This window comes from Phyllobates terribilis, unplaced genomic scaffold (assembly GCF_046119375.1).
Source record: "Phyllobates terribilis strain yellow unplaced genomic scaffold, ASM4611937v1 Scaffold_13__5_contigs__length_258822181, whole genome shotgun sequence".
Lineage (NCBI taxonomy): Eukaryota > Metazoa > Chordata > Amphibia > Anura > Dendrobatidae > Phyllobates > Phyllobates terribilis.
In genome coordinates this window covers 156,281,762-156,306,674 of record NW_027362773.1, presented here as the reverse complement: position 1 = coordinate 156,306,674, position 24,913 = coordinate 156,281,762, and the positions used below count along the sequence as shown (strand labels likewise).

At 44.5% G+C, this 24,913-nt stretch overlaps 1 protein-coding gene across 8 annotated transcripts in view; it reads left to right on the top strand.

The window, feature by feature from the left end:
- The window catches only part of PPFIA1 (PTPRF interacting protein alpha 1), a 53,021-nt gene extending 30,673 nt beyond the window's left edge, over window positions 1-22,348 (top strand). For 2 of the 8 annotated variants that reach the window (XM_073658811.1, XM_073658818.1), the window contains 19 exons: window positions 79-158; window positions 1,035-1,185; window positions 2,452-2,675; window positions 2,829-3,063; window positions 5,158-5,187; window positions 5,409-5,560; window positions 5,986-6,158; window positions 6,301-6,394; window positions 8,486-8,567; window positions 8,645-8,845; window positions 10,753-10,815; window positions 13,372-13,398; window positions 15,004-15,179; window positions 15,257-15,354; window positions 16,042-16,217; window positions 16,308-16,376; window positions 18,003-18,168; window positions 18,860-18,930; window positions 20,272-22,348. In XM_073658811.1, coding sequence (XP_073514912.1) covers window positions 79-158; window positions 1,035-1,185; window positions 2,452-2,675; window positions 2,829-3,063; window positions 5,158-5,187; window positions 5,409-5,560; window positions 5,986-6,158; window positions 6,301-6,394; window positions 8,486-8,567; window positions 8,645-8,845; window positions 10,753-10,815; window positions 13,372-13,398; window positions 15,004-15,179; window positions 15,257-15,354; window positions 16,042-16,217; window positions 16,308-16,376; window positions 18,003-18,168; window positions 18,860-18,918 — 2,256 coding nt within the window. In that variant the 3' untranslated portion in view covers window positions 18,919-18,930; window positions 20,272-22,348. The remainder of the gene's footprint in view (window positions 1-78; window positions 159-1,034; window positions 1,186-2,451; window positions 2,676-2,828; window positions 3,064-5,157; window positions 5,188-5,408; window positions 5,561-5,985; window positions 6,159-6,300; window positions 6,395-8,485; window positions 8,568-8,644; window positions 8,846-10,752; window positions 10,816-13,371; window positions 13,399-15,003; window positions 15,180-15,256; window positions 15,355-16,041; window positions 16,218-16,307; window positions 16,377-18,002; window positions 18,169-18,859; window positions 18,931-20,271) is intronic. The other 6 variants (XM_073658813.1, XM_073658814.1, XM_073658812.1 and 3 more) reach the window with 6 other exon arrangements.
- Window positions 22,349-24,913: the final 2,565 nt, after the last annotated feature.

Sequence of the window (24,913 nt, the reverse complement as noted above, 5' to 3'; positions counted from 1 at the left end):
TCATAAGCTCGTACATTTCTGCCAAAGATCGTATATACAATGAGGAGTTAAACTCACAGATATTATTCTTTTTATTAGGAGCAGCTACTGCTTGAAATAGAAAATCTCAGATCCGAGAATGAGCAGGTCCGGATACGGGCAGCATCGCTTCACCACAGGTACCGAGACCCCCCCCCAATAACGTGTGTTTTAATATACGTCACCCATTGAGATGCTAAAGTACATCCAGGGATCTGCTTGTTTTACTTCTAGTTCTGCAGAAAACATTGCCGAGTGAGTTATTTTATTTTCCCCTTAATTGCTTGCATTTGTCTGTCTGGTCCGTGCTGTTTTCTAGGATTTCATCTCCAGGGCTGAGCACCTGCAGACTAAAACCTAGCAGACCGCACGGACCACGGCCATTGAGGGCAAAATAAAAAATGATAGTGCAGGGTCCTGTCCAGATGGGTTTTTATTTCTGCAAAAAATGTGCATTTTCCTAGTCAAATCCTCATAAATATATCAATATGGTGCAGTTTCCAGACAGTTTACACCAGAAAAGCTTCCTGGTTCTACCTCTGATTTCTGGAGCAAACTCAGATCAGATTTTTTTTTCAGGATGAATTGGTTTTTTTTGCATAACTGGAAATCCACTTTCAGGATTATTTTTATTTTTATTCCCATATCTTCCTCCTTTTATCAGATAGGAAGTGCGTCATTCCCTCTCCAATTTACATAAGTGGGAGGAAGAGTTCATCTTCTAATCAGCAGAAATGATTCATTCTCATATGACAACCAGACGAAAGGAGGGGATGGAAAAATCCCTTGTGGTAGCTGAGGGGCCTCTACTCCCAAGAAGTTTTAGTGCAGGAGCCATTAAAGGGATTAAGTTTTTATCCCCTAAAAATAAGCTGAATGCAAATTGTTCTGCTGCCGGGACCCCCACTGATTGGCAGTAATCTGTGCAGAAGTGTTCAGTGCCCCTGCATTGAGGAGAAACTAAGTATTATATGATCACGAGCGACTCTTTTATGCCACGATCTGTATCTCTGCAGCCGGCCTCACCTGGGCAGCGTTCCTGACTTCCGGTATGCTCTCGCACCTTCTTCGTTGTCTGATGGCCATCCCGAGTCTTACAGTTCTTCGCTGGTCCTCCGAAGGCCGCAGAAAGGACGGCTAGCTGCTCTGCGGGACGAGCCCTCAAAGGTTGGACTGTTTTCTGGGAATGTGGCACGTAAAATAACAGTAGTGATGTCCGCTTAAAGGGCAATAAGAAATCTCATAAAACTTTAAAGAGAACCTGTCATCACGATTCAACCTGTTAAAGTAAGGGTATGGCCATAATAGTGCTGTAAAATGCAAAATGGCATCGGAGGCGGCACATGCTCTGATTAACCTCCGGCAGTCTCCAGCAATATGGCGGTACATGCACAGATCGAGATCTCGGCTCATCATTGAGCCGAGATCCCAATCTGCGCATGCGCAGCTACCAACGCCATTTTGCTGCAGACCCGCCAGAGGTTAATCTGAGCTTACGCTGCCTCCGGTACCATATTGCTGGAGTCCGCTGGGACATGACTGTGCGTAAGCGCCGCCTGCTGTAAGGGCCGCGCTAGTGCAAATTTAAAAAAAAAAAAAAAAAAAAAGGCTGATGCAAAAACGGAGGGGCCACAGCTGAGCCAAAGACCCTACCCACAATCCCGCCCGATGCATGAAGAGGCTATTGCACCAAAACTTCTAAGGTGAATTAATCAAGAACAGGCTACAGATTTTTTTCACTACAGGTATCGATTAAATCAGTATAACAGGGCCATTATGGCCATACGTTAGGTTAAATCGTGATGACAGGTTCTCTTTAAAGGGGATGTCTAACACTTAGATATTGATGTTCTATCATTGGGACCCCCACTGATGGGTTGTTTGCAGCTCCTACACACGGCTTCATCCATTCACCACCATGTCACAGCCCTTCTTGGATACTGCAGCTCAACTCCCATTCACTTGAATAAGAGCTGAGCTGTAGTAACCAATAACGGGTGCTGAGACCCCCAGCGATGACTAAAATTTAAAGTCAAAAGGTTTCTGATGTCGCCGGTAAACTTTTAAAGAGAATGTGTCTCCTCCCCTGACGAGACTGTTTTAGGACATTTTTACTTTTCCAGGAGGTCTAACAGAGGAACGGTGCTCTATAAGTCTGTATTAGTGTCTCCAGGGGTGCGGTAGTTTTTGTCTTTTCTGTGCACTTTCCGCTGTTTGTTGTGGACGTTGCATTTCCCATCACGTGACGTTACTTTTATCTAAATTCCGTGTTTTCTCTTTCTCCCCTTCACTCTCTGGATCTGCGTTCTCAGCACGTAAGTGTCGCCCCCTGCAGTCTGAGTGCATTGCATTTTTCCTTCTTTCTTCTGTTTTGTATTTTATCCATCGCCCCCTACGCTTGTCCATTCAGCCGCTCGTTTTTTGCTTTTACAGGTACAGACTCTGAATGAGCAGGACTGGGAGCGAGCCCAGCAGGCCAATGTCCTGGCCAATGTCGCACAAGCATTCGAAAGCGACGTGGATATCTCTGACATGGAGGACGACCGAGACACCATATTCAGCTCCGTAGACCTCCTTTCTCCGTGCGGCCAGGCCGACGCGCAGACCCTCGCTGTAATGCTGCAGGAACAGTTGGACGCCATTAATAAGGAAATCAGGTATATCCTATGATTATGATCCGTTGCTCATCTGATCGGCCCAATGGATGAGGGCCTCCATTGCACCAAACCGACTGCTGTTGCGACCCTTGAGTACAACCCTAGATCTACTCTGTCTCCCCGCGTACGTGACAGCTGATTTCTTGTTCTCAGGTTAATACAAGAGGAGAAGGAAAACACAGAGCAGAGAGCCGAGGAGATCGAGTCCCGGGTGGGCAGTGGAAGTTTAGACAACATCGGCCACTTCAGGTCCATGACGTCTATCCCTCCCTCGCTCACCGGAACATCCCTCTCCGGGTCGTCCCCTCCCGGTAGTGGACGGTCCACCCCCAGAAGAATCCCACACAGCCCGGCCCGTGAAGTGGACAGGCTAGGTGTCATGACCTTGGTAAGTTCCTTATATGCAGGATGCTGGGTTGTGTAGTCCACACCGTCCAGTTTGTGTCCTGTTATATGGGGTTTTACATTAGGACTGAAACATTGTCGTTTTCTATAAGAAATAGCGCCACACCCATCCATGGTTGTGTCTGGTATTGCAGCTCCGCTCCATTGATGTGAACAGAGTCTGCAAAGCGTGGACGTTATTATTGTCTGTTCTCTGGACTATTATGCCAGTCGTGCTAATCCTGCTTCTTACGGTGATTGGTCTTTGCTCTGAAAATTTTTCTTGAGATCATTCCCTGTTTGATGTCCACGGACTCTTCATTTTAGTGGAGGAAAGTGTGTACATATCCTGCAGGTTTACGGAATGTGTCTGTCCCTATTGTCAGCTGCTAAACTATACAGATAGCAAACTTTATTCTGTATTATACTTCAGAGCTGCACTCCCTACTCTGCTGGTGCAGTCACTGTGCACATACATTACATTACTGATCCTGAGTTACCTCCTGTATTATACTCCAGAGCTGCACTCACTATTCTGCTGATGCAGTCACTGTGTACATACATTACATTACTGATCCTGAGTTACATCCTGTATTATACTCCGGAGCTGCACTCACTATTCTGCTGGTGCAGTCACTGTGTACATACATTACATTACTGATCCTGAGTTACATCCTGTATTATACTCCAGAGCTGCACTCACTATTCTGCTGGTGCAGTCACTGTGTACATACATTACATTACTGATCCTGAGTTACATCCTGTATTATACTCCAGAGCTGCACTCACTGTGTACATACATTACATTACTGATCCTGAGTTACATCCTGTATTGTACTCCAGAGCTGCACTCACTATTCTGCTGGTGCAGTCACTGTGTACATACATTACATTACTGATCCTGAGTTACATCCTGTATTATACTCCAGAGCTGCACTCACTATTCTGCTGGTGCAGTCACTGTGTACATACATTACATTACTGATCCTGAGTTACATCCTGTATTATACTCCAGAGCTGCACTCACTATTCTGCTGGTGCAGTCACTGTGTACATACATTACATTACTGATCCTGAGTTACATCCTGTATTATACTCCAGAGCTGCACTCACTATTCTGCTGGTGCAGTCACTGTGTACATACATTACATTACTGATCCTGAGTTACATCCTGTATTATACTCCAGAGCTGCACTCACTGTGTACATACATTACATTACTGATCCTGAGTTACATCCTGTATTGTACTCCAGAGCTGCACTCACTATTCTGCTGGTGCAGTCACTGTGTACATACATTACATTACTGATCCTGAGTTACATCCTGTATTATACTCCAGAGCTGCACTCACTATTCTGCTGGTGCAGTCACTGTGTACATACATTACATTACTGATCCTGAGTTACATCCTGTATTATACTCCAGAGCTGCACTCACTGTGTACATACATTACATTACTGATCCTGAGTTACATCCTGTATTATACTCCAGAGCTGCACTCACTATTCTGCTGGTGCAGTCACTGTGTACATACATTACATTACTGATCCTGAGTTACATCCTGTATTATACTCCAGAGCTGCACTCACTATTCTGCTGGTGCAGTCACTGTGTACATACATTACATTACTGATCCTGAGTTACATCCTGTATTATACTCCAGAGCTGCACTCACTATTCTGCTGGTGCAGTCACTGTGTACATACATTACATTACTGATCCTGAGTTACATCCTGTATTATACTCCAGAGCTGCACTCACTATTCTGCTGGTGCAGTCACTGTGTACATACATTACATTACTGATCCTGAGTTACCTCCTGTATACGGGATATAACTCAGGATCAGTACAGGATCAGTAATGTAATGTATGTACACAGTGACTTCACCAGCAGAATAGTGAGTGCAGCTCTGGAGTATAATACAGGATGTAACTCGGGATCAGTAATGTATGTACACGGTGACTGCACTTATTACGCAGTAGCTCTCTGCCCATGTTGATGTTACTTTGCACTTTGTATGGGCGTCTCTTTTACAGGTTTTCTCAGCTTTGCCTTTGCTTCCTCCTACTAACTCCTTTCTTTACACGTCTTTATTAGCCTAGCGATTTAAGGAAATATCGTAGAAAGGTAATACTGCGTTATTTCTCCCCTTCCATCGTGCCGTGCTGTTGCATGCGTGTGTCACTACCGAGTCAAGCGATCATTCCATTCATTTATATAATTTCCGTTTTTGTTTTTTCGCTTTATATATAATTTTATTATTTGAGATCCAGTTTTGTCTTCACATCTAAGATAGAATATTTGGTTAGTGACATGTGGTGCTGAGCGCTGTCTCTCTGTGTGTTCAGCCTCCAGGTACTAGAGACGATCCTCGCGATGACAAAGCGACAATACGGTGCGAGACGTCTCCTCCCTCCTCACCCAGATCCTTGCGGTTAAGTTCAGCTCATAAAGGAGCGTTGCACACCATGAGCCACGAGGACATCCGAGACATCAGAAAGTACGTACCGGAGATCGGACAGATCGTGTAGGAAGCTCGTCAGTCGGACATCTTTCTAGGTCACAGTATATGGCTGATTTGCAAAGCTAGCTATGTATACAGTGCAGTGCTGACATTTAAAGGGGTTGTCCATAATTAGGAAAACATGGCACCTTTCAAAAATCATGCCACTGCTGGCTGCAGGTCATGTCTGGTATTGCAGCTGTTCTCCTTTCCCTTCACATGAGATCAGCTGCAATACCTGGACACAACCTGATGCTCTTTTTGGAAGAAGGCAGCCATGTTGACCTTGAATTGAAGGAAGGACTTGGGATATGGCGAATACGTGATAAATGTGTAAAGGGAGTGCATTTACTTCTATGGGAGCAATAGTGAGACATTGATATTAGTGTTGACCCGCGGCCGTACTGAGTGCTCTCTTACAGCTCCACAGGCTCGCAGGACGGTCAGGTCAGCAATCCCAGCAGCAGTAACAGCAGCCAGGACTCCCTGAACAAAGCCCCGAAGAAGAAAGGCATCAAGTCATCCATCGGGCGCCTATTCGGCAAAAAAGAGAAGGGTCGTCCTGGGCAATTGGGCAAAGAGTCTCTGGGAGCAGGTGAGCGGCCACTTGGGTCACGTGCCGGGAAGGTGAAGGGTTAATGTAAATGCTTTCTGCTGGGTGCTGTAGTCCTGAGGATAATCTGGATTTATTGTATACCAGAACAGATCACAAAAAAATGACTGAATATCATTACCAGGTGGAATTCCAGAATTTGATAGCACTTCCCAAGAATCCCTCGGACTTGCAAAGCTTGGAGGACAAGTAGAGAAAAACCGAAAGCTCCAAAAGAAGTAAGAACTGATTTCATATCTGCAGTTTAAAAAAAGAATGCATCTTTGCTTAAAGAGTTAATACTTCCTTCCAAATTGATGGTAAATCATGAGGACATGGACGTCATAAGTGGAATCCCTCCTCTTGGGAGGGTAAATGTATATAATGTATATAGTCCAGCCTGTTTTATTTACAAGAGAGTTTTTTTTTTTTTGTTACTGAATTGTACCAAATCCTCAGCTGTGAGAAATGTTGGGTCTGACAGGTTTTCAGACTGTTGATGTAAGCTGGAATTCTCCCGTTTACACTTTTTTTTTTTTTTTTTAAAGTAGTTAAAAAAAAAAAAAAAAAGTTCTGAAACTTTTTAACTTTTAAAATGGTAAAATAAACTTTTTGCAGCTTCAAATAAAAAAAATAAACTTCTGAAAAGTTCTGAAACTTTATAATTTGAAGCTGCGAAAAGTTTTTTATTTTACCATATTTAAAGTTAAAAAGTTTCAGAACTTTTCAGAGGTTTCTTTTTTTTATTTGAAGCTGCAAAAAGTTTTATATTTTAGCGTTTAATCTACTACTAAGTGACCTGAAAAGCCAAACTCCATTTCTGCGCCCTCATGTTGTGTGTGTATATAATGGTTCGGGGAACAGGATTTGTGTTTTTGCATTCATGGTTGTTGTTTTTTTTTTGCTTATCCCCCTGTGTATTGTAGTAGCATCATATCGTGGTGAGTATGAGCAATGGCTGAGTGGCGGATGATCTTCTTTCTGGTCCTGTTTGCATGTCTCTGGCCACTCATAGGTCACTTTTGCATCTCTCTTCTCCTCCTCTGGAGCTGCTCTCCGTCCTTTCTATTAGTGCTGTGGGGTCATTTCAGGATCTCTCCTGTGATCAATGTTGTACAGGACTTGACGCCCCTGTAATAACGCTACTGATGTACTATGGTATTGCCATGTCAGATTGTGTTCACTTACTGTTAAAGGGGTATTCTAGAGGATAACTTCCCAATCTGTGGGGGTCCCTGAAGTTGGACCGCCAGCAATTGGGAGGTTATTCCCTATCCAATGTATAGGCGATAGCTCTTTAAGAGACTGATCTGACGAGTACTGACATTTACTCACACAGTATGGCGCCACCTAGTGTCCAGCAAACATAGCAATGTGATCGTCCACCTAATGAGCCAATCTCTGGTGGTCAGTTGCTCTTTTCAGACAGCGATCACCGCTTCCACCGCAAGGACACCAGTGAGCTTGGAGCAAGGCAAAATTCAATGAAGTGGTCCAACGCGCTTCACAATAAAAACAGATAAAATACAACTTTACTGCAACTGCCATCTTCAAAGCAGAATCCACATCATCCTCCGTTTCAGTGGGCTTCATCCAATGATGTTGTATCAGTTCTGCTGAGACCAGTAGTTCCACAAGTGATCACTGCCAACAATACAGTCACAAGTCTCCCTTAAAGAAGAACCAGACATAAAGCAGCTCTGCCGGATGATTGGCTACTCAAAATAATAAATGAGCTAAAAGCTGATTTATTCTTAAAGCTTCCCCCCAAGAAGAAGCCGACAGGCGAAACCCAGGGTCAGGTGGAATCTAGTGCGCCACGTGTTTGTGTACTTCATTTTTTTTTTTGTAAGTGATCTTTTTTACTCCTTTATCCTTATATAAAATACCCCAATTAGAAACCGCTCTACGTCTGGTCATCAAGGAAAACTTGTGGCTATCGTGGGCGGTGATTGCATATGGAACTACTAGTCTCAGCAGAACTGATATCTATATTGGAGGAGATGCAGCTATACTGGAATTGTGACAGAGGGAGGATGCCGGACGGTGCGGATTGTGTCCTAAAGATCGGGGATGGGGTAAAGTGGTGGTTTATCTAGAAATGGCTTTCTGCCTGCTCATCAGGAAAGGAGCAGAGCTGCGTAGCTGATTACTTAGATCGCTGCAGACAATCACTGGGCTATTGTTAGGTGACAATGAGATACATCAGTGATTGCCTGCAGTGGTCACGTGTTGTAGGCAATCCAGTTAATGCATATGTAACACAGACGCTGCGGTCTATGTATATGGATGTGTATAATGTCCCCGTCCTCCTCGCGCTGTCATTGCAGGCACGAATTGTTGGAGGAGGCTCGGCGGCAGGGGCTGCCATTTGCACAGTGGGACGGGCCGACCGTGGTCGTTTGGTTGGAGGTAAGGGTCTTTCTGGCAGATTTAATGGCTGTGTATACTTCTACATGACTATTAATGGCCTTGTCTACCATCCTCAGCTCTGGGTCGGGATGCCCGCCTGGTACGTGGCTGCGTGTCGAGCCAATGTGAAAAGCGGGGCCATCATGTCCGCTCTGTCCGACACCGAAATCCAGAGGGAGATCGGTATCAGTAACCCTTTGCACAGGTTAAAGCTGCGACTCGCCATCCAAGAGATCATGTCCTTAACCAGCCCCTCCGCTCCTCCAACGTCCAGAACGGTAAGAACATTAGAAGACGTGAATGTAGTAACTTTCCTCGGGGAAATCCATACACCCCCTCTAAGCGGGAGGGACTCCCCTGATCTGTAGATGAGATATACAGCACAGTCCCACCACCTAGCATCTTATCAGTGGCTTTTGGGGTCTTTCTGTGCACTTTTTTTTTTTTATCACCTGGATCCCCCAAAGTCTGTGTTCCCTTGTAACTACCTATAGATGGCGCTATAGGGACAATCTTTTTCTTTTTGGCAGGGAGGTAATGTGCATACTTGTCCCAGGAAGCATTGCCTTTAAGACTTCCTTCCTACTCCACAGGGAGAACCTGCGCCTTTCAAGACTTTTTTTCAGTTCTAGAAATTTACCGAAAGAGTCTTCTACTAACATGATCCGAATCCATTTATCCACATATCACTTATCGTCCCCCATCTCGTACAGACGCACGGGGCGATCTCATAGTATATGGGAGGAAGACTACAACCCAAGACCCCAGTTCTGTAAAGTTAATCCCCCTATGAACTACTGATTTGTTACCAAAAGTCGGGATTGGCTGCAATGCCGCTATTGGACAAGAGTGGTGCTGTTTTTGGAAACAAAACAGCCTTTTTTGTTAAAGATGTATTCCCATCTCCAGTATGTTGTAGGTGTAGTAATAATAATATTAGCTGATCACTCCAATTACAAATGTAGTATAGTTTTTCTGATTTAGCAAAATGTCTTTGCCTCATGTAGGTCATTGCAGGACCTTAGGTATCCATGGTTACGACCACTCATATAGTGACAGTTAGCTAGTTGCTAGTGGTCGTAACCATGGATACCTAAGCTACTGTAATGCCCTGCACATGGGGTAAGTGACATAGCTAATCAGAACTATACTGCATTTCTACTTGGAGTTATTTGCTAATATTCTTATTACACCTACTACATATTGGGATAGGATCTTGGAGATGGGAATACCCCTTTAAGTTTTTACATGGCCGATTCATTTTCTTATTCTTTTTCCCCTCCAAGTGTCACCATTCTACTACATCTTAATGCGGGATTTTGAGGTGGTGGTGGGAGGGTTGTCTTGCCAGGGTCTGGGATCAGGTCATGTTTCCAGCTGTTCTTCTCTGTAGACCTTTTGTCTGGTCAAATCTTAAAAGGACTGTGCCAAGGTTTTAAGATATGAATAGGGGATAACACACTCATCACTGGGGCACCCATGATCCCAAAAATGGACCCTGCTGGGAACCCCTGTGAACTGAGCAGCGCTCCAGTTCAGGCACCCCTCCACTCCATTCATTTTCTATAGGATACCTGGAGAAAGGTGTACAGCGCTCACCTATCTCCAGCAGTCACATAGTCAATGTATGAAGCAGAGCTGCGCCTTCTCCGTGCAGAGCCCCTTTCTCGGGATCGGTCAGACTCCCCAGTCATCAGTAATTTATTTCTTATCCTGTGGATAGGTGATTACTTACAACCTCAGTACATTCCCTTTAACATTTCCCTCCAATTCTATAGAAAAATGCTCATGTTGCAGCAGTCGGCAGAGTCCTCGTCTTTCTAATGCACTTGCATAGCGGACTCTGCTTTCATATGACGGCACGGACCGGCCGTGGACGTTGCTGTCGGCTGCTCTGAGATGGGCAGCACTTTGTATCCTAGTGCATAAATATGAGCTACCTGCACCTGGTCCGTGCTACGACTCGGAAGCAAACGCCGCTCTGCCCGGTCCATAGAAATCGGACGATGGCGCTCACCGGCTGCTGCGCTATCGCATTTTCCCCGTCTAGTCGGAGGTTCACGCTTTTGCCTTCTTAGACTCTTAGCGTTTGCTTTTCTCCTGCTCCACCATGTACCTGTTGCTTACATATTGTGCCACCTTCCCTCTCTCACTGCTTCCCTCTCACTGGATGTGCTTGTATTAGTCCACGGGAAATGTCTGGGTAACACACGAAGAGATGGAAACTCTCACAGCCTCTCCACAAACGGTTAGTCTCCGGCACCGCCGCCTGTCTGTAGCATCGTGTCCCCCGCCCGGAGGCCACGCACGACCTTCTCTGTGTAGTTTTACAATGAGTGGATTTGTAGCGGCTCAGATGTTCTCCTTTTAGTTTTCTTTACTTTTAGGTTTGCGTCTTTCTTCATTTATCCCTAGAAGTGTTTGGCGGAGGTGACACTTAAATAACCGTCGTTTTTTATTTTCATTTAAAAAAAAAAAAAACATAATAGAGAAATCCACTTCTTTCTCCTCCCGGTCTGATCTTCACTGTGCTATCGAAGGAATAAAATAATCCACACTATCTATAGACAGAGATAGGGAAGGGAACACTTAGCTGATTTACATCCCAGGGTACTGAATGAGATAGCAGAGGAAATTGCAAAACTACTAGCTAAAATCTTTGAAAATTCCTGCAGAACAGGAAAAGTCCCAGAAGATTGGACAGGGCAAATGTTGTCCCTATTTTCAAAAAAGGAAAGAAGTTGGAGCTAGGAAATGACAGGCCAGTGAGCCTTACTTCTATACCAGGAAAGATCTTTGAACAAATTATTAAACAATATGTATTGAAGTACATGCAGTAATTAACCAGAGCCAGCATGGATTTGTAGCAAACAAGTCATACCAGACTAATCTAATTTCCTTCTATGATGGAATCACTGACTTGGTGGATAAGGGAAATGCAGTAGATACAGTATATTTCGACTTCAGCAAAGCATTTGATAAAGTAACTTGTACTATTCTTATTGAAAAAATGACCAAGTATGGGATTGACAAGGCTACGGTTAGGTGGATTCATAACTGGCTCAGTGGTCGTACTCAGAGTGGTAATAAATGGTTGCTCAGCCAATTGGAAGTGTGTTTCAAGTGGGGTACCACAAGACTCTGTCCTGGCCTCAGTGGTGTTCACCATTTTTATAAATGATCTAGATAAGGGAACTGAAGGTAAACTAATCAAATTTGCCGACGATGCAAAGCTAGGGGGGATAGATAACACCAGAGAAGACAGAGAAAAGATTCAGAAGGATCTTGATGAGCTTTGAACAATGGGCAGTCAAGTAATAGAATGGTATATAACAGGGAGAAATGCACGATTCTAATTCTGGGCAAGAAAAACGAAAATGACATCTACAAAATGGGAGGAATAGAACTGAGCAACAGCACGTGTGGAAAAGACTTAGGTATACTAATAGATCACAGACTGCACAGGAGTCAACAGTGTGATGCAGCAGCAAAACAAGCAAACCTAGTTCTGTGATGTATTAGGAGAAGCATAGAGTCTAGATCAGGTGAAGTGATTATCCCCCTCTACTCCTCCTTGGTCAGACCTCATCTGGAATACTGTGTCCAGTTCTGGGAACCATATTTTAAAAAAAGTCATAAAAAATCTGGAGCAAGTTCAGGGAAGAGCGACCAGGATGGTGAGCGGACTGCAAACTATGTCCTATGAGGAACGGTTAAAGGATCTGGGAATGTTTAGCTTTCAAAAGAGAAGACTGAGAGGAGACTTAATAGCTATCTACAAATATCAGAAGGGCTGTCACAATGTAACCAATGGGATGAAACTGAAAGGGAGAAGATAGATTAGATACGAGAAAAAACTTTTTTGACAGTGAGGGTGATCAATGAGTGGAACAGGCGGCCACGAGAGGTGGTGAGTTCTCCTTCAATGGAAGTCTTCACACAGAGGCTGGAATCCTGTGAATCCTGCATTAATCAGGGGGTTGGACACCAGGACCCTGGAAGTCCCCTCCAACTCTACCATTCTAGCATTCTATGACTAATCGTTCTCAAAACCCTTAATTCAAAGACAAAATGTATCTCTAGATTTTTCCCATTACTGAGATAGGAGATAACAGTTGGTGCTCATAAAGTTCTTTGGAGAAGTGTAACTGTGGTTTCAGAAGAACTTGAAGCGGAATGTTTGTGTCGGTCTCTAGCTCCTCCCCCTCCATAGAATTTTGCAAGCACCAACTGTCATCTCCTAATCTAGTAATGGGAAAATAATAATCTTGTCTTCACTAAATGCAGATGATTTTACTCGTGAATTGAGAGGGATAACGTTCAGTCCAGGAGGAAAAAGAAGATTTCTCTATTACAAAATTGCTGATCTTCACGTGTACTATTGATGTATGAAATAAAAATGAAAACGATGGTTACTACTCTTTAAGTTATCAACACTCTGCCCAGCACTGAAAGGGTTATTTTGGAAGAATAATAGAAACCAGAGAACCTCTTGGTGATCTTGGGGGGGGTCCTCTAGCTGCGGCCACGTGACACTTCTGGGTGCTGTGGAGGGACCCCCATATACATGGGAACGGGGGCAGGGGTTTGTAATGGGAATGTACAGCGACAAAGGAGAAGTATCCAGCAGTACAATGTGGGTTAGTGGGCAACGAGCCCCCCGAGCATCAGAGGTTCCTGACTGGTTCTATGTTTTTCCCAATTGCATGTGCATCCTGTGTGCTGCATGGAGTGACCGGTAATCCCATTCATCCGGCTGACTAACTCTCTGTATTCTTTTGCTTTCCTAACTACGTAACCCCAGGACGATGAGGAGGGGAGCTGGGCTCAGGTTTGAGCTTTTTCACTAATATATGCCTTTTTTTTCGCTCTTTGCTAATCAGTGTTTAGTCTCAGATTAGTCATCAATACCTTTTGCATAAATTCTGATTTTGCATTGTGATCTACTGTGCCAATATCTGACATAAGACGAGCGCGCATGCAAGGTAAAGTCCCCGGGAACTCGCCACACGAGGCCGATGTTAAAGGGGTTATCCAACACCTTTCCCTTCCACATAAAGTGCGTCCGTCAGCACTAGGCAGGTATTGTGCATGGCCGGTGTCTGTTGCGCCCCTGATCTATCGGTGGCGGCCGTCGCGCCCCTGTACGGTGCCCGTCGCGCCCCTGTACGGTGCCCGTCGCGCCCCTGTACGGTGCCCGTCGCGCCCCTGTACGGTGCCCGTCGCGCCCCTGTACGGTGCCCGTCGCGCCCCTGTACGGTGCCCGTCGCGCCCCTGTACGGTGCCCGTCGGTGGCGGCCGTCGCGCCCCTTTACGGTGCCCGTCGGTGGCGGCCGTCGCGCCCCTTTACGGTGCCCGTCGGTGGCGGCCGTCGCGCCCCTTTACGGTGCCCGTCGGTGGCGGCCGTCGCGCCCCTTTACGGTGCCCGTCGGTGGCGGCAGTCGCGCCCCTGTGCAATACCTGCAGGCAGTCAGTGGGCTCCACATTAGATGGATATCCCTGAGAATTTTCTCTTAAGATATTTTTTGAACGGTCTTTATTCTAGGATTCTGTTTTGTGCCTTTCCTCTGTTATTCCTCCTGGAATTGACAACTTTCAATTCTTCTGGCTAGAAGGGAATGTCTGGCATGGGGACTTTGTGATTAAACCGTGTTTGAGTGTTTAGTATCTCTCCCGTTGATGAGGGGAGCGGTAATATCCTCTTGTCAGTTTGTCCGTATATTTCCAGGAGGGTGAAAAGAGGAATGACGTAACGCCGAGTTCTAAGAATCGATGACTGAGTTTTTTATAGAAAGGCCAAGTATTTACTGATAAGTCTGGTGACTTCACGTGATATAGTCACTGAAGTGATGATATAACACGACGCGTGTGATTTCATCCGCATTACCCCTTAAAGGCTTCCACATATAAAATCTGCACATTAAAACCACCGGGGATACGGCAAGAACCTGGGGAATATTTCACACCTTTAGGCTCTGGCTCCGCGGTGCTCACGTCTTTAAAGGGGGGCTGTTGGATCATGGGATCACTGATCGTTTTTATAAGTCTTTACTCCGACTCGTGGGGGCCGTATTCCCCCCTCTCAGACCATTTCGGCCTTTTTGCAATGTTTAAAAGGTCGTCTACAACTTTTTTGGCGATGTAATGATCGTGCCGTGTATTGCGGTGACGTCCTGTCACTTTGGAGCCCCGGCTTTTATATCTATATAACCAGTGATTTTTCGCTGCCATGATTGGCGTTCACATTTTAATGACTTCATTGACTTGGGCCGGTTTGGGACTAGCACATTGCGGGCACAGCCCATCCGGGTCTAAGGATCCAGACCTCTGTCGAGTCCTTAACCCCGCGATTTGACAGACTTGTACCCGTAATACGCTTGTCAGACGCCGGCTCAAGGGAAGGGCCCCCATGCTAACGCTTCCCTGTCCCCCCCAGACTTTGGCCTACGGGGATATGAACCACGAGTGGATTGGGAACGAGTGGCTGCCCAGCCTGGGGTTGCCCCAATATCGCAGTTATTTCATGGAGTGCCTTGTTGATGCCAGGATGCTGGACCATCTAACCAAGAAGGATCTCCGCGGGCAATTAAAAATGGTGGACAGCTTCCACAGGTAAGATATAACATCATCGGTGACATCATCATGCAAAGAAAAAAAAAAACACCCGAATTCTCCTTTTCTACACATAGGAACAGTTTCCAGTGCGGCATCATGTGCTTACGGAGGCTGAACTACGACAGGAAAGAGCTGGAGAAGCGACGGGAGGAAAGTCAGAGCGAAAGTACAGGTAGGAGGAATACCCTGCATGAGGGATGCCCTGCACGAGGGATGCCCTGCACGAGGGATGCCCTGCACGAGGGATGCCCTGCACGAGGGATGCCCTGCACGAGGGATGCCCTGCACGAGGGATGCCCTGCACGAGTGAGAGTGTAGATCGCACCAGGACACAATGTGCACATCCCGCAGTTCATACCCACAATTCCAAATGATTTTTACATGCCCCGCGGGCAACTCAGTAGCAGTTTCTTGTAGCTTTTTGCTTGGGCCATATACAGGGCTATTGACCGTTCTACCGCCCGAGAACAGAAATCTCAGGAACGGGATATTCTGGCATTTTTCTGGCATTATTTTATGAGCCATATAAGCAGAGCTATATGGACACGGGATTATTTGGGCATTGGATTAGCGATATTATTGACCCTTGCATGGCAGTAATACATGACTCATATTTGGCGGTATTATAAGGGTACACGTGGTCATAATATTTGGATACTGATATTATTTTGGGCATTATGATCTGCTTTTATTTTACACATCCAGACGTATATGGTGATATTACATGCCGACTGTCCAGAGGTCCTGTCTCATGGACTCCCCATATACAGTAGAGGGACGTTTGCTTTTGTGGCTTCTAGATTTGTGCAGGGAAATCCATTCACCATATAAATGTCTGCCGTCTCGTTTCTTCTTGCAGATGTCCTGGTTTGGAGCAATGAACGGGTCATCAACTGGGTTTTATCCATCGGGCTTAAAGAATATGCAAATAACCTCCTGGAGAGCGGCGTTCACGGTGCCCTGATTGCCTTAGACGAGACGTTCGATCACAACACGTTGGGTCTGCTGCTACAGATCCCCACTCAGAACACACAGGTGAGCCGGACTTCACAGCGACGCTGAACCCCGTAGGGGGCGCCATTGAGGTACGGGCCGGTGACCGCAGTCTCCCTTCTCTTATTTCAGGCACGTTCAGTGTTGGAGCGGGAATTCAACAACCTTCTCATAAGAGGAACGGAAAGGAGATTCGATGATGTATGTTATACCGCGTGTATATTATTGTGGGGGGGTTATAAAAATTGAACACATGTCCTCATCACATTACAGTAAAAGGGATTTTCACTATAGGAAGTTATATTATTACTCGGTTTTATGCATCCCAAAAGGGTACAGAATGGTCTCAAAAATGGAAACACAAACCAATTTTTTTCTTTTTACATATGTAAATCTTTACATGTGTTTTTTTTTTTGTTTTTTTTATCACCACTTTAAAAAATAAATAGTTTAGCATCTCAATAACAGAGCTGGAAAATCACACCCCAAAAAAAGAATAGCGAAATTGCTTTTTTTTTTCCCCCCTTTTTCACTACATTATATGATATAAGTTATTGGTGCCATTCAAAACTACAATACGCCCAACAGCAAAACAACAACAAGCAGCCATTATCTGGATATGGAAAGTTCTTGAAAGAAGTGGAGGGGAAAAGAACAAAACTAAAATTGGCCACTGCAGGAAGGGGTTAAATGAGGAGTGCCGCTGTGCAGGAGAAAAACTATGGGGGGGAATCAGTCTTTAACCCCTTAACGACCTTGGGTTTTTCTGTTTTTGCGTTTTCATTTTTTTGCTCCCCTTCTTCCCAGATCCATAGCTTTTTTATTTTTTGGTTACTATGGCCATGTTAGGGCTTATTTTTTTGCGGGACGAGTTGTACTTTTTAACGACACCACTGGTTTTACCATATCGTGTGCTGGAAAACGGGGAAAAAAAATTCCAAGTGTGGTGAAATTGCAAAAAAAAAATATGCAATTCCACAGTTGTTTTTTGGGTCCTTTTTTTCCCATGTTCACTGATTGCTAAAACTGTCCTGCCATTATTATTCTCCCAAGTCATTCCGAGTTCGTAGACACCAAACATGTACAGGTTATTGTTTATTTAAGTGGTGAAAAAAAAATCCAAAGTTTTGCTATTAAAAAAAAAAAAAAGCGCCATTTTCCAAGAACCATAGCGTCTCCATTTTTCGGGATCTGGGGCTGGGTGAGGGCTTATTTTTTACGCACCGATCTGACGTTTTTATTGATACTATTTTGGGGTAGATCAGATGTTTTACACTTACTGCATTCTTCAATAGTCTCCATAGGAGACTAGAAGCAGCAGTAGTCTGATTGCTTCTACTGCATGCAGGCCATGAGCAGATTGCCTGTATGCAGGAGAAATGCTCACTTGCTATGAGCGCTGACCACTGGGTGGCGCTCATAGCAATTGAGACATGACAACCACAGGGGTCTGCTGCAAACCCTGGGTTGTCATGCCCACCCATTGGTAACCCACAATCACGTGACGGTGTCACAGATGGGCGGGGCCTAGGACGCGCTTCCCGGAAGCGCGAGTTAAGTGCCGCTGTCAGAGATTGACAGCGGCATTTAACTAGTTAACAGCCGCGGGTGGATTGAGATTCTACCCGTGGCTGTGGCTGTTGCTGGCACATGTCAGCTGTAAGAATCAGCTGACATGTGCCCGATTCAGTGCGGGCTCAGCACCGGAGCCCCCGCTGAACCGGCCTTTCCGACCTGGTGCGTATTATTACTGGGGTTAATTTCCCAAATTGACATGGTCGTCCATTGTCTGATGCCTCCGCTGACACCAGCTTTCCGCTTTTACAGGACGACGATAAAAGCTTTAGACGGGCCCCGTCGTGGCGAAAGAAATTCCGACCAAAGGATGTGCGAGGGCTCAGCGCCGGCTCTGCGGAGACGCTACCCGCCAACTTCAGAGTCAACTCCTCAATGTCTTCACCTTCTATGCAGCCAAAGAAAATGCAAATGGACGGTAGGACCGCTTGATCATTAACCCTTCTGTGATTGCCGAGCATGGTCGGACGTGTGCGGTTGGTTGGTGCATGGGTTACTCCATAACACCTTATCGTGTTTTCTGTTTTTTTCTTAACCGACTCCATGTTTTCTTAACCTTAACCCAAAAGGGATGATGTAGGTGGTAGAGGATTCCTAATCTAAGGAATGATCATCTGCTGTCCGATGTCAAAATGACTTGTGATTGCATTGAGAGCATCACCAGTTCCAGATTTGCTCTGACTGCATATGGACTCCATAAAGGGGGTGTCCACCCCCCTCAATAATTTGGAACAGCGAGCCCTGATTCTAGCGGCCACGAGATGTCGTCGTATCACACAGGCTGCCATTTTTAAGAGCCGCCGAGCATGTGGTACAAAGATGCTGAAGGGTAAATGCCGGGCCACAGATTTCCTCTGCAAAATCTTGTTTTTTTGCCAGGAGCTGGACCCTCAATAATCAGTCAGTTGCCCCCGTAGCCAGTGAATGTCTGATCAGTGACTACCATTATTAGGTCTGTGTGATTATTACGGTGAGTGATCGGTGCCCCCCTTTATTTTGGGGGGGGGTCTGCTTCAGCTTAGTTTAATATCTGAACGTTTCTCACATGTTTAACTTTACACTAACTGCATGTCGTGTTTTTTTTGCACGTCTCTTATGGTTATTAATAGGCAATGTGTCTGGAATACAAAGACTGGATTCAGCCACAATTAGGACATACTCCTGCTAACGGTGTCTGTCGGTAAGTGTTCTCCACATTGGGGTCACCCCGTGAACCTCCTCGGCCACCGCCACTCAGTCCTTATCACATATTCATGGTCCGAGGTCTCTCTTCTTTGAGGTCTGTCCGAACCATTTTGCAGGAAATGCTACATGGAAGTCAATTAGTTCTGTGTCGTGGGATTCCCTGAGATTTCATCCCATCAAATGTGTAGGATTCTTTTGGGATAACCCTGGGCCACATGTGCTTGTAGGTCACTTGCTTTTGTCCCTCCATTTACAAGTGATGGTCGTGGATATGGGCTGTTGGAAATCTATAAGACGTCTTCTTTCTGTACGTCCTGTTAGAGCGTCCTGCTCCAGGATCCTCATCTATGAGCCTGAATGAAAAGCTGCTGAGAATATCGGCATCTTCCACCATTGCAGGGGGGGAAATACATGATTGATTGATTGCCCGACCAGCTTCATTACAGAAAGGGGCCATCTCCCTTATTTTATAGCTTCATTGGAGGACAATCATTTATGAGGCAGCTCCACATTGATGCGTTGATCGCTGTAGTGCAAAAAAAACAAAAACACGTTAACCCATTCACACCCGATGACTTATATTTATGTCATCAGTCGTGCCCCTGCCTTTGATGCAGGCTCCGGCACTGGGCCCACATCTTTCCCTGCACTTGATGGTTTATTAAATCAGCCATCAAGTGCCTCTAACAGTTGTGGGTGGATCTGAGATCCACCCGCGGCTGTTAGCCAGTTGAATGCCGCTATCAATCATTTCACTTTTTTTTTTCAATTTCACCACACTTGAATTTTTTTTTTCTCCAATTTTCCAGTACACCATATGGTAAAATCAATGATGTCATTCAAAAGTACAACTCGTCCCACAAAAACAAACAAACCCTCATACAGCTATATTGACTGAAAAATAAAAATGTTATGGCTCTGGGAAGAAAAAAAAAAAAAGGAAAATCGCCCGGCGGTGAAAGGGTTAAAGAAAACCCCAATTTTAAACAATAGCTCGTCCTTTGTTAACACATTCCCTTTAAGGTGCAAGCATCATTGGACCCATATATATTTTTTTTATGAAGCTCAACAACCCCTTTAATGATTTAGTAGTGGAGGAGGCAGATGAAATGCATTAGGATCTGACTACACACGAGGTTTGTTTGTAGTCTGTTACCGTGGAGACGCAGACACAAAAGTTATGTATTTTGTATTCAGGTTAATTTGCATAGTTCTTTTATCTAAGATGCGGTAAATTAAAAGAAAAAAAAAAAAAAAAGTGGTTGCAAAAGTATTCACGCTCTTCAATAATTAGTTGCACAGATGTCTAATTTCCCTCTTATTCTCTCCTCTGCAGTTTACCCTCATTACTTCTACAGATGAATATGCAACATCTGAATCCTTCTCGATTCCACATTTCCAGTCCTTGCCGACTTCTCCGTACAAATCAAGCTGTTCAGACACTTTTGAGATATTTTAATACAGAGTTTTTAAATTTAGCGAGTAAAAATTATAGATAGGAGAAATATTTTAGAATTTTAACCGTCGTTTTTGTCATATTTTTTTTTTTTCGTACTTCATTTTCCACGTCTCCTCGTTCATCCTCCTATCTGTCCGCCGTTATCCCTCCTTCTTACTGAATGTACTGTAACTCCAGGCGAGTCCTTGCTAATCACCGGGGGGGCTCTGTAAATGATTCTAGTATTGTAATTTATGGGTATATTTCATAATGAGATGACAAACGCTTTTTTTTTTCTGTGTAAATTTTTTTTTTATTATTGTATTTGTACAGTCATTCAGAAAATCTGTTGATCTGGTACAAGATTGTGAAGTGTCCCCAGCCTTCCACAATCCTTAGAATGATTTACCCGGTCTACGTTGGTTCATTTATCTCCTGGTCGGACTTAATAGGAGGGGGGAAAAGAGCGTACTCTTATTCTTATTCTTATTCTTTTTTTTTTTTTTTTTTTTTTTTTTTTTTGTTACGTTGGGTTAACAGTTTTAACGTAACATATATTCTTTTTATGTCCTGTAATATCAGAAAAAGCCATAACTACATTTAAAGGTAGGATAATAAAAAGGGCTTTGTTTTATTCTAAAAAACAGCGCCACTCTCGTCTACAGTCTGTTCTTGGTACTACAGTGAAGCTGCATTGCACCCGTCAAGTGACCGCTAATCAGCTACTTAAAGGGAGAACGCGGTTTTATTAGACTGCTCGACTGCACTTTCATGTGCACAGAACGATCATTAGTAACAGAATTCTGCGCACAAAAGGTTATTGTTCTCGACAGCACAGGTACTGGTAAAAGCGGACAATGCGCTGTCGAGAACTAGTATGTTTAAGCAAGCTTAAAAAACGACTTCACCCATTCATCAAGTGATTGGCAGGCCCTTTAACAGGTCGATTCACAGCTTAGACTCGTCCTTGGGCTTGTCCTTAAGGGCTCGTCCTTGGGCTGCGGCGCGGGGCTTGTCCTTACGGGCTCGTCCTTGGGCTGCGGCGTGGGGCTCGTCCTTACGGGCTCATCCTTGGGCTGCGGCGTGGGGCTTGTCCTTACGGGCTTGTCCTTGGGCCGCGGCGCGGGGCTCATCCTATAGACTAGAGTGGCGCTGTTTTTACTATAGAAGTGGAACTTTTATCTAATACCTTTTTGGAGGCACCATGTTCCCTGGCCTCATCTGCCCAGCCTTAAAAACACTATATATTATATTATAAGGCCGGGCTTTATATCAGTCCAGGGAGTCTGTAAGGACCAATCTCTCCTGCCCGATCTTGTAGGTTGTCACTTTACAGCCTGTTTTATACTGAAGGCCTTATCGTTTTCATTGTCCTTTTCAGTCGAGTTGTGTTTCTTCCTGGAGGAAACAATCGAGACGCGGGTCTGGCTAGACGGCGATATTCGGTGGCACAGATCTCAGGATTACCTCTTGGGGCGACCATTGCACCCTGGCTGGATTTCTTTGCCGCAGTTGTAAGGTCGTCCCCGATCTTGTTTCCTTCCGTGAAGCACTGAAGTCGTGTCCGGGGTAATGTTAGGATTTGTGCGCGGATCCAATTTTGCCCCCTAACCTCGGCCGTGATCCTGATGATTTTTTTCCCCCTTTTACTTGGACGTAATGTTCAAAGAAGAAAAAAAACATTACAAAAACACTTTTGCCTACGAATCTGTTCTGTTTGATATCAATGTATTATTTATTGTAGTTGACGTTCTATAAACCGTCTTTTCCTTCTTTTTTTTTTTTCATGTATAAATTTGGATTCCTTGTTACATTTTTGTTTTCTAATCCTGTTTGTGTACTTTCTGATTATGTAACAATATATGTACAGTCTATGGACTTTTTTGGACTATTTTTATCACAGTATTATTTATTGCTTTCTTTCAATAAAATACTGAAGCATTTTCCACTGCCAATAAATATGTTGTGAAAGTTATCGTTTTGTGTGTCATTTGGCATCTGGTAAATCCGGCTCAGATACCGGGAGAGCGTGAAGGACATCACGTACTCAGAAGCTGAAGACCTTACTCAGGAAAAGCCTCTGCCCGAGCCCCCAATATAAAGAAAACATTATAAAAGTATCTTTTTGGCGAAATCTGCTTCTTTTTCCACTTATGAGACCTGCTAAAATCAGTGTTGGTAAAAACAAGTTGGATTGTCGACTCACTGAGGGATTAGATTACAGCTACCTGTAGAAGGCGGAGAGCATGGCAGATACACGTGTTGCAGATTTTCTAGTAAGTGTTTTATCTCACCCTAAAGCTGGATTCATAGCTACACTGCTCAGTACTTGAGTTAATGTTAATTTATTTGCACTTCCCATTCTATCAGCCACAACAGTGGTCCGTGGCTGCTGCATAGGACAGGGAGTAGAACTTCTTACCTGCTGACGTCTGCGGCTCTAATTTTGATTAGCCTGGCGTGATGTCACGTGCATAAAGCCGCAACGATGACGCCAGCGTGGCTAATTTAAAGAGCCAAAGACACCAGCAGGTAAAAGGCCATACTCCCTCTCCTAGGCAGCGGCGACAGACTTCTGTCGTGACCAATGGAATGGGATGTGCGATCCAATTCACATCAACTCTCTACTCAGTACTACTGTATAATGTTCTCGATTTGACTGATTTCTAGTAATTGTTCTCACCTCAGTGCTGAATTCACAGCTACACTGCCCAGTGCTGCTGTGTAATGTTCTCCATTTGGCTGCTTTATAGTAAGTGTTTAATTTCACCCTGGTGCTGAATTCACAGCTACACTTCTCATTACTGCTGTATAATGTCCTTCATAATTGCTACTGCTTTTTAGTAAATGTTCATTCTCACCCCAGTGCCAAATTCATAGCTATACTTCTCAGTACTGGTGTGTAAGAGTGATGAGCGAACGGGCTCGTTTAACCCTTTCACAGAGCATGCTCGGGTGCTTAAAGTAGCTTTGTCGTGCTCTTATATTATGTTCGAGTCCCTGCGTCTGCATGATTTACAGCTGTAAGACAGCCTCAACACGTGAGGATTCCCTAACAAACAGGCAATCCCTGCATGTGTTGAGTCTCTTACAGCTGTAAATCATGCAGACGCAGGGACTGGAGCATAATTTACGAGCACGCTGAAGCTACTCTAAGCACCTGAGCATGCTCGCTCATCACTACTGTGTAAAGTTCTCCATGCTGCTGCTTCTAAATGTGCTACAAGTGCTTCTCACTAAATTAGAATATCATCAAAAAGTTAATTTATTACAGTTCTTCAATATAAAAAGTGAAACTCCTATAATTATATAGAGTCATTACACGCAGAGGGATCTATTATATAGAGTCATTACACGCAGAGGGATCTATTATATAGAGTCATTACACGCAGAGGGATCTATTATATAGAGTCATTACACACAGAGGGATCTATTATATAGAGTCATTACACACAGAGGGATCTATTATATAGTCATTACACGCAGAGGGATCTATTATATAGAGTCATTACACGCAGAGGGATCTATTATATAGAGTCATTACACGCAGAGGGATCTATTATATAGAGTCATTACACGCAGAGGGATCTATTTCACGTGTTTATTTCTGTTAATGTTGATGATTGTGGCTTACAGCCAATGAAAACACAAAAGTCATTATCTCAGTAAATTAGAATACTTTATAACAACAGCTTGAAAAATGTTTTTACAATCTGTAATGTTATCCTAGTGAAATGTCTGTTCAGTAAATGCCCTCAATACTTGGTCGGGCTCCTTGTGCATCAATTACTGCATCAATGTGGCAATGTGGCATGGAGGCGATCAGCCTGTGGCTGCTGAGGGGTTATGGAAGCCCAGGTGGCTTTGATAGCAGCCTTCAGCTTGTCTGCATTGTTGGGTCTGGGGTCTCTTATCTTCCTCTTGACAATACCCCATAGATTCTCTATAATAGATTCTCTATGGGGTTAAGGTCAGGCGAGTTTGCTGCCAATCAAGCACAGTGATACTGTTGTGTGTAAACCAGGTATTGGTACTTTTGGCCGTGTGAACAGGGGCCAAGTCCTGCTGGAGAATGACATTTCCATCTCCATAAAGTTTGTCGGCCGAGGGAAGCATGAAGTGCTGTAAAATGTCCTGGTAGACTGCGGCGCTGACTTTGGTCTTGATAAAACACAGTGGACCTACACCAGCAGATGACATGGCTCCCCAAACCATCACTGATTGTGGAGACTTCACACTAGACCTCCAGCAGTTTGGATTGTGGCCTCTCCACTCTTCCTCCAGACTCTGGCACCTTATGGAGTGTGTCAATGACTGCCTTCTGGACATCTGTCAAGTCAGCAGTCTTCCCCATGATTGTGGAGCCTACTGAAACAGACTAAGGGACCTTTTTAAACGCTTTGGAAGCCTTTGCAGGTGTTTTTTTGTTAATTATCCTAATTTACTGAGATAATGACTTTTGTGTTTTCATTGGCTGTAAGCCATAATCATCTACATTACCAGAAATGAACACTTGAAATAGATCACTCTGTAATGACTC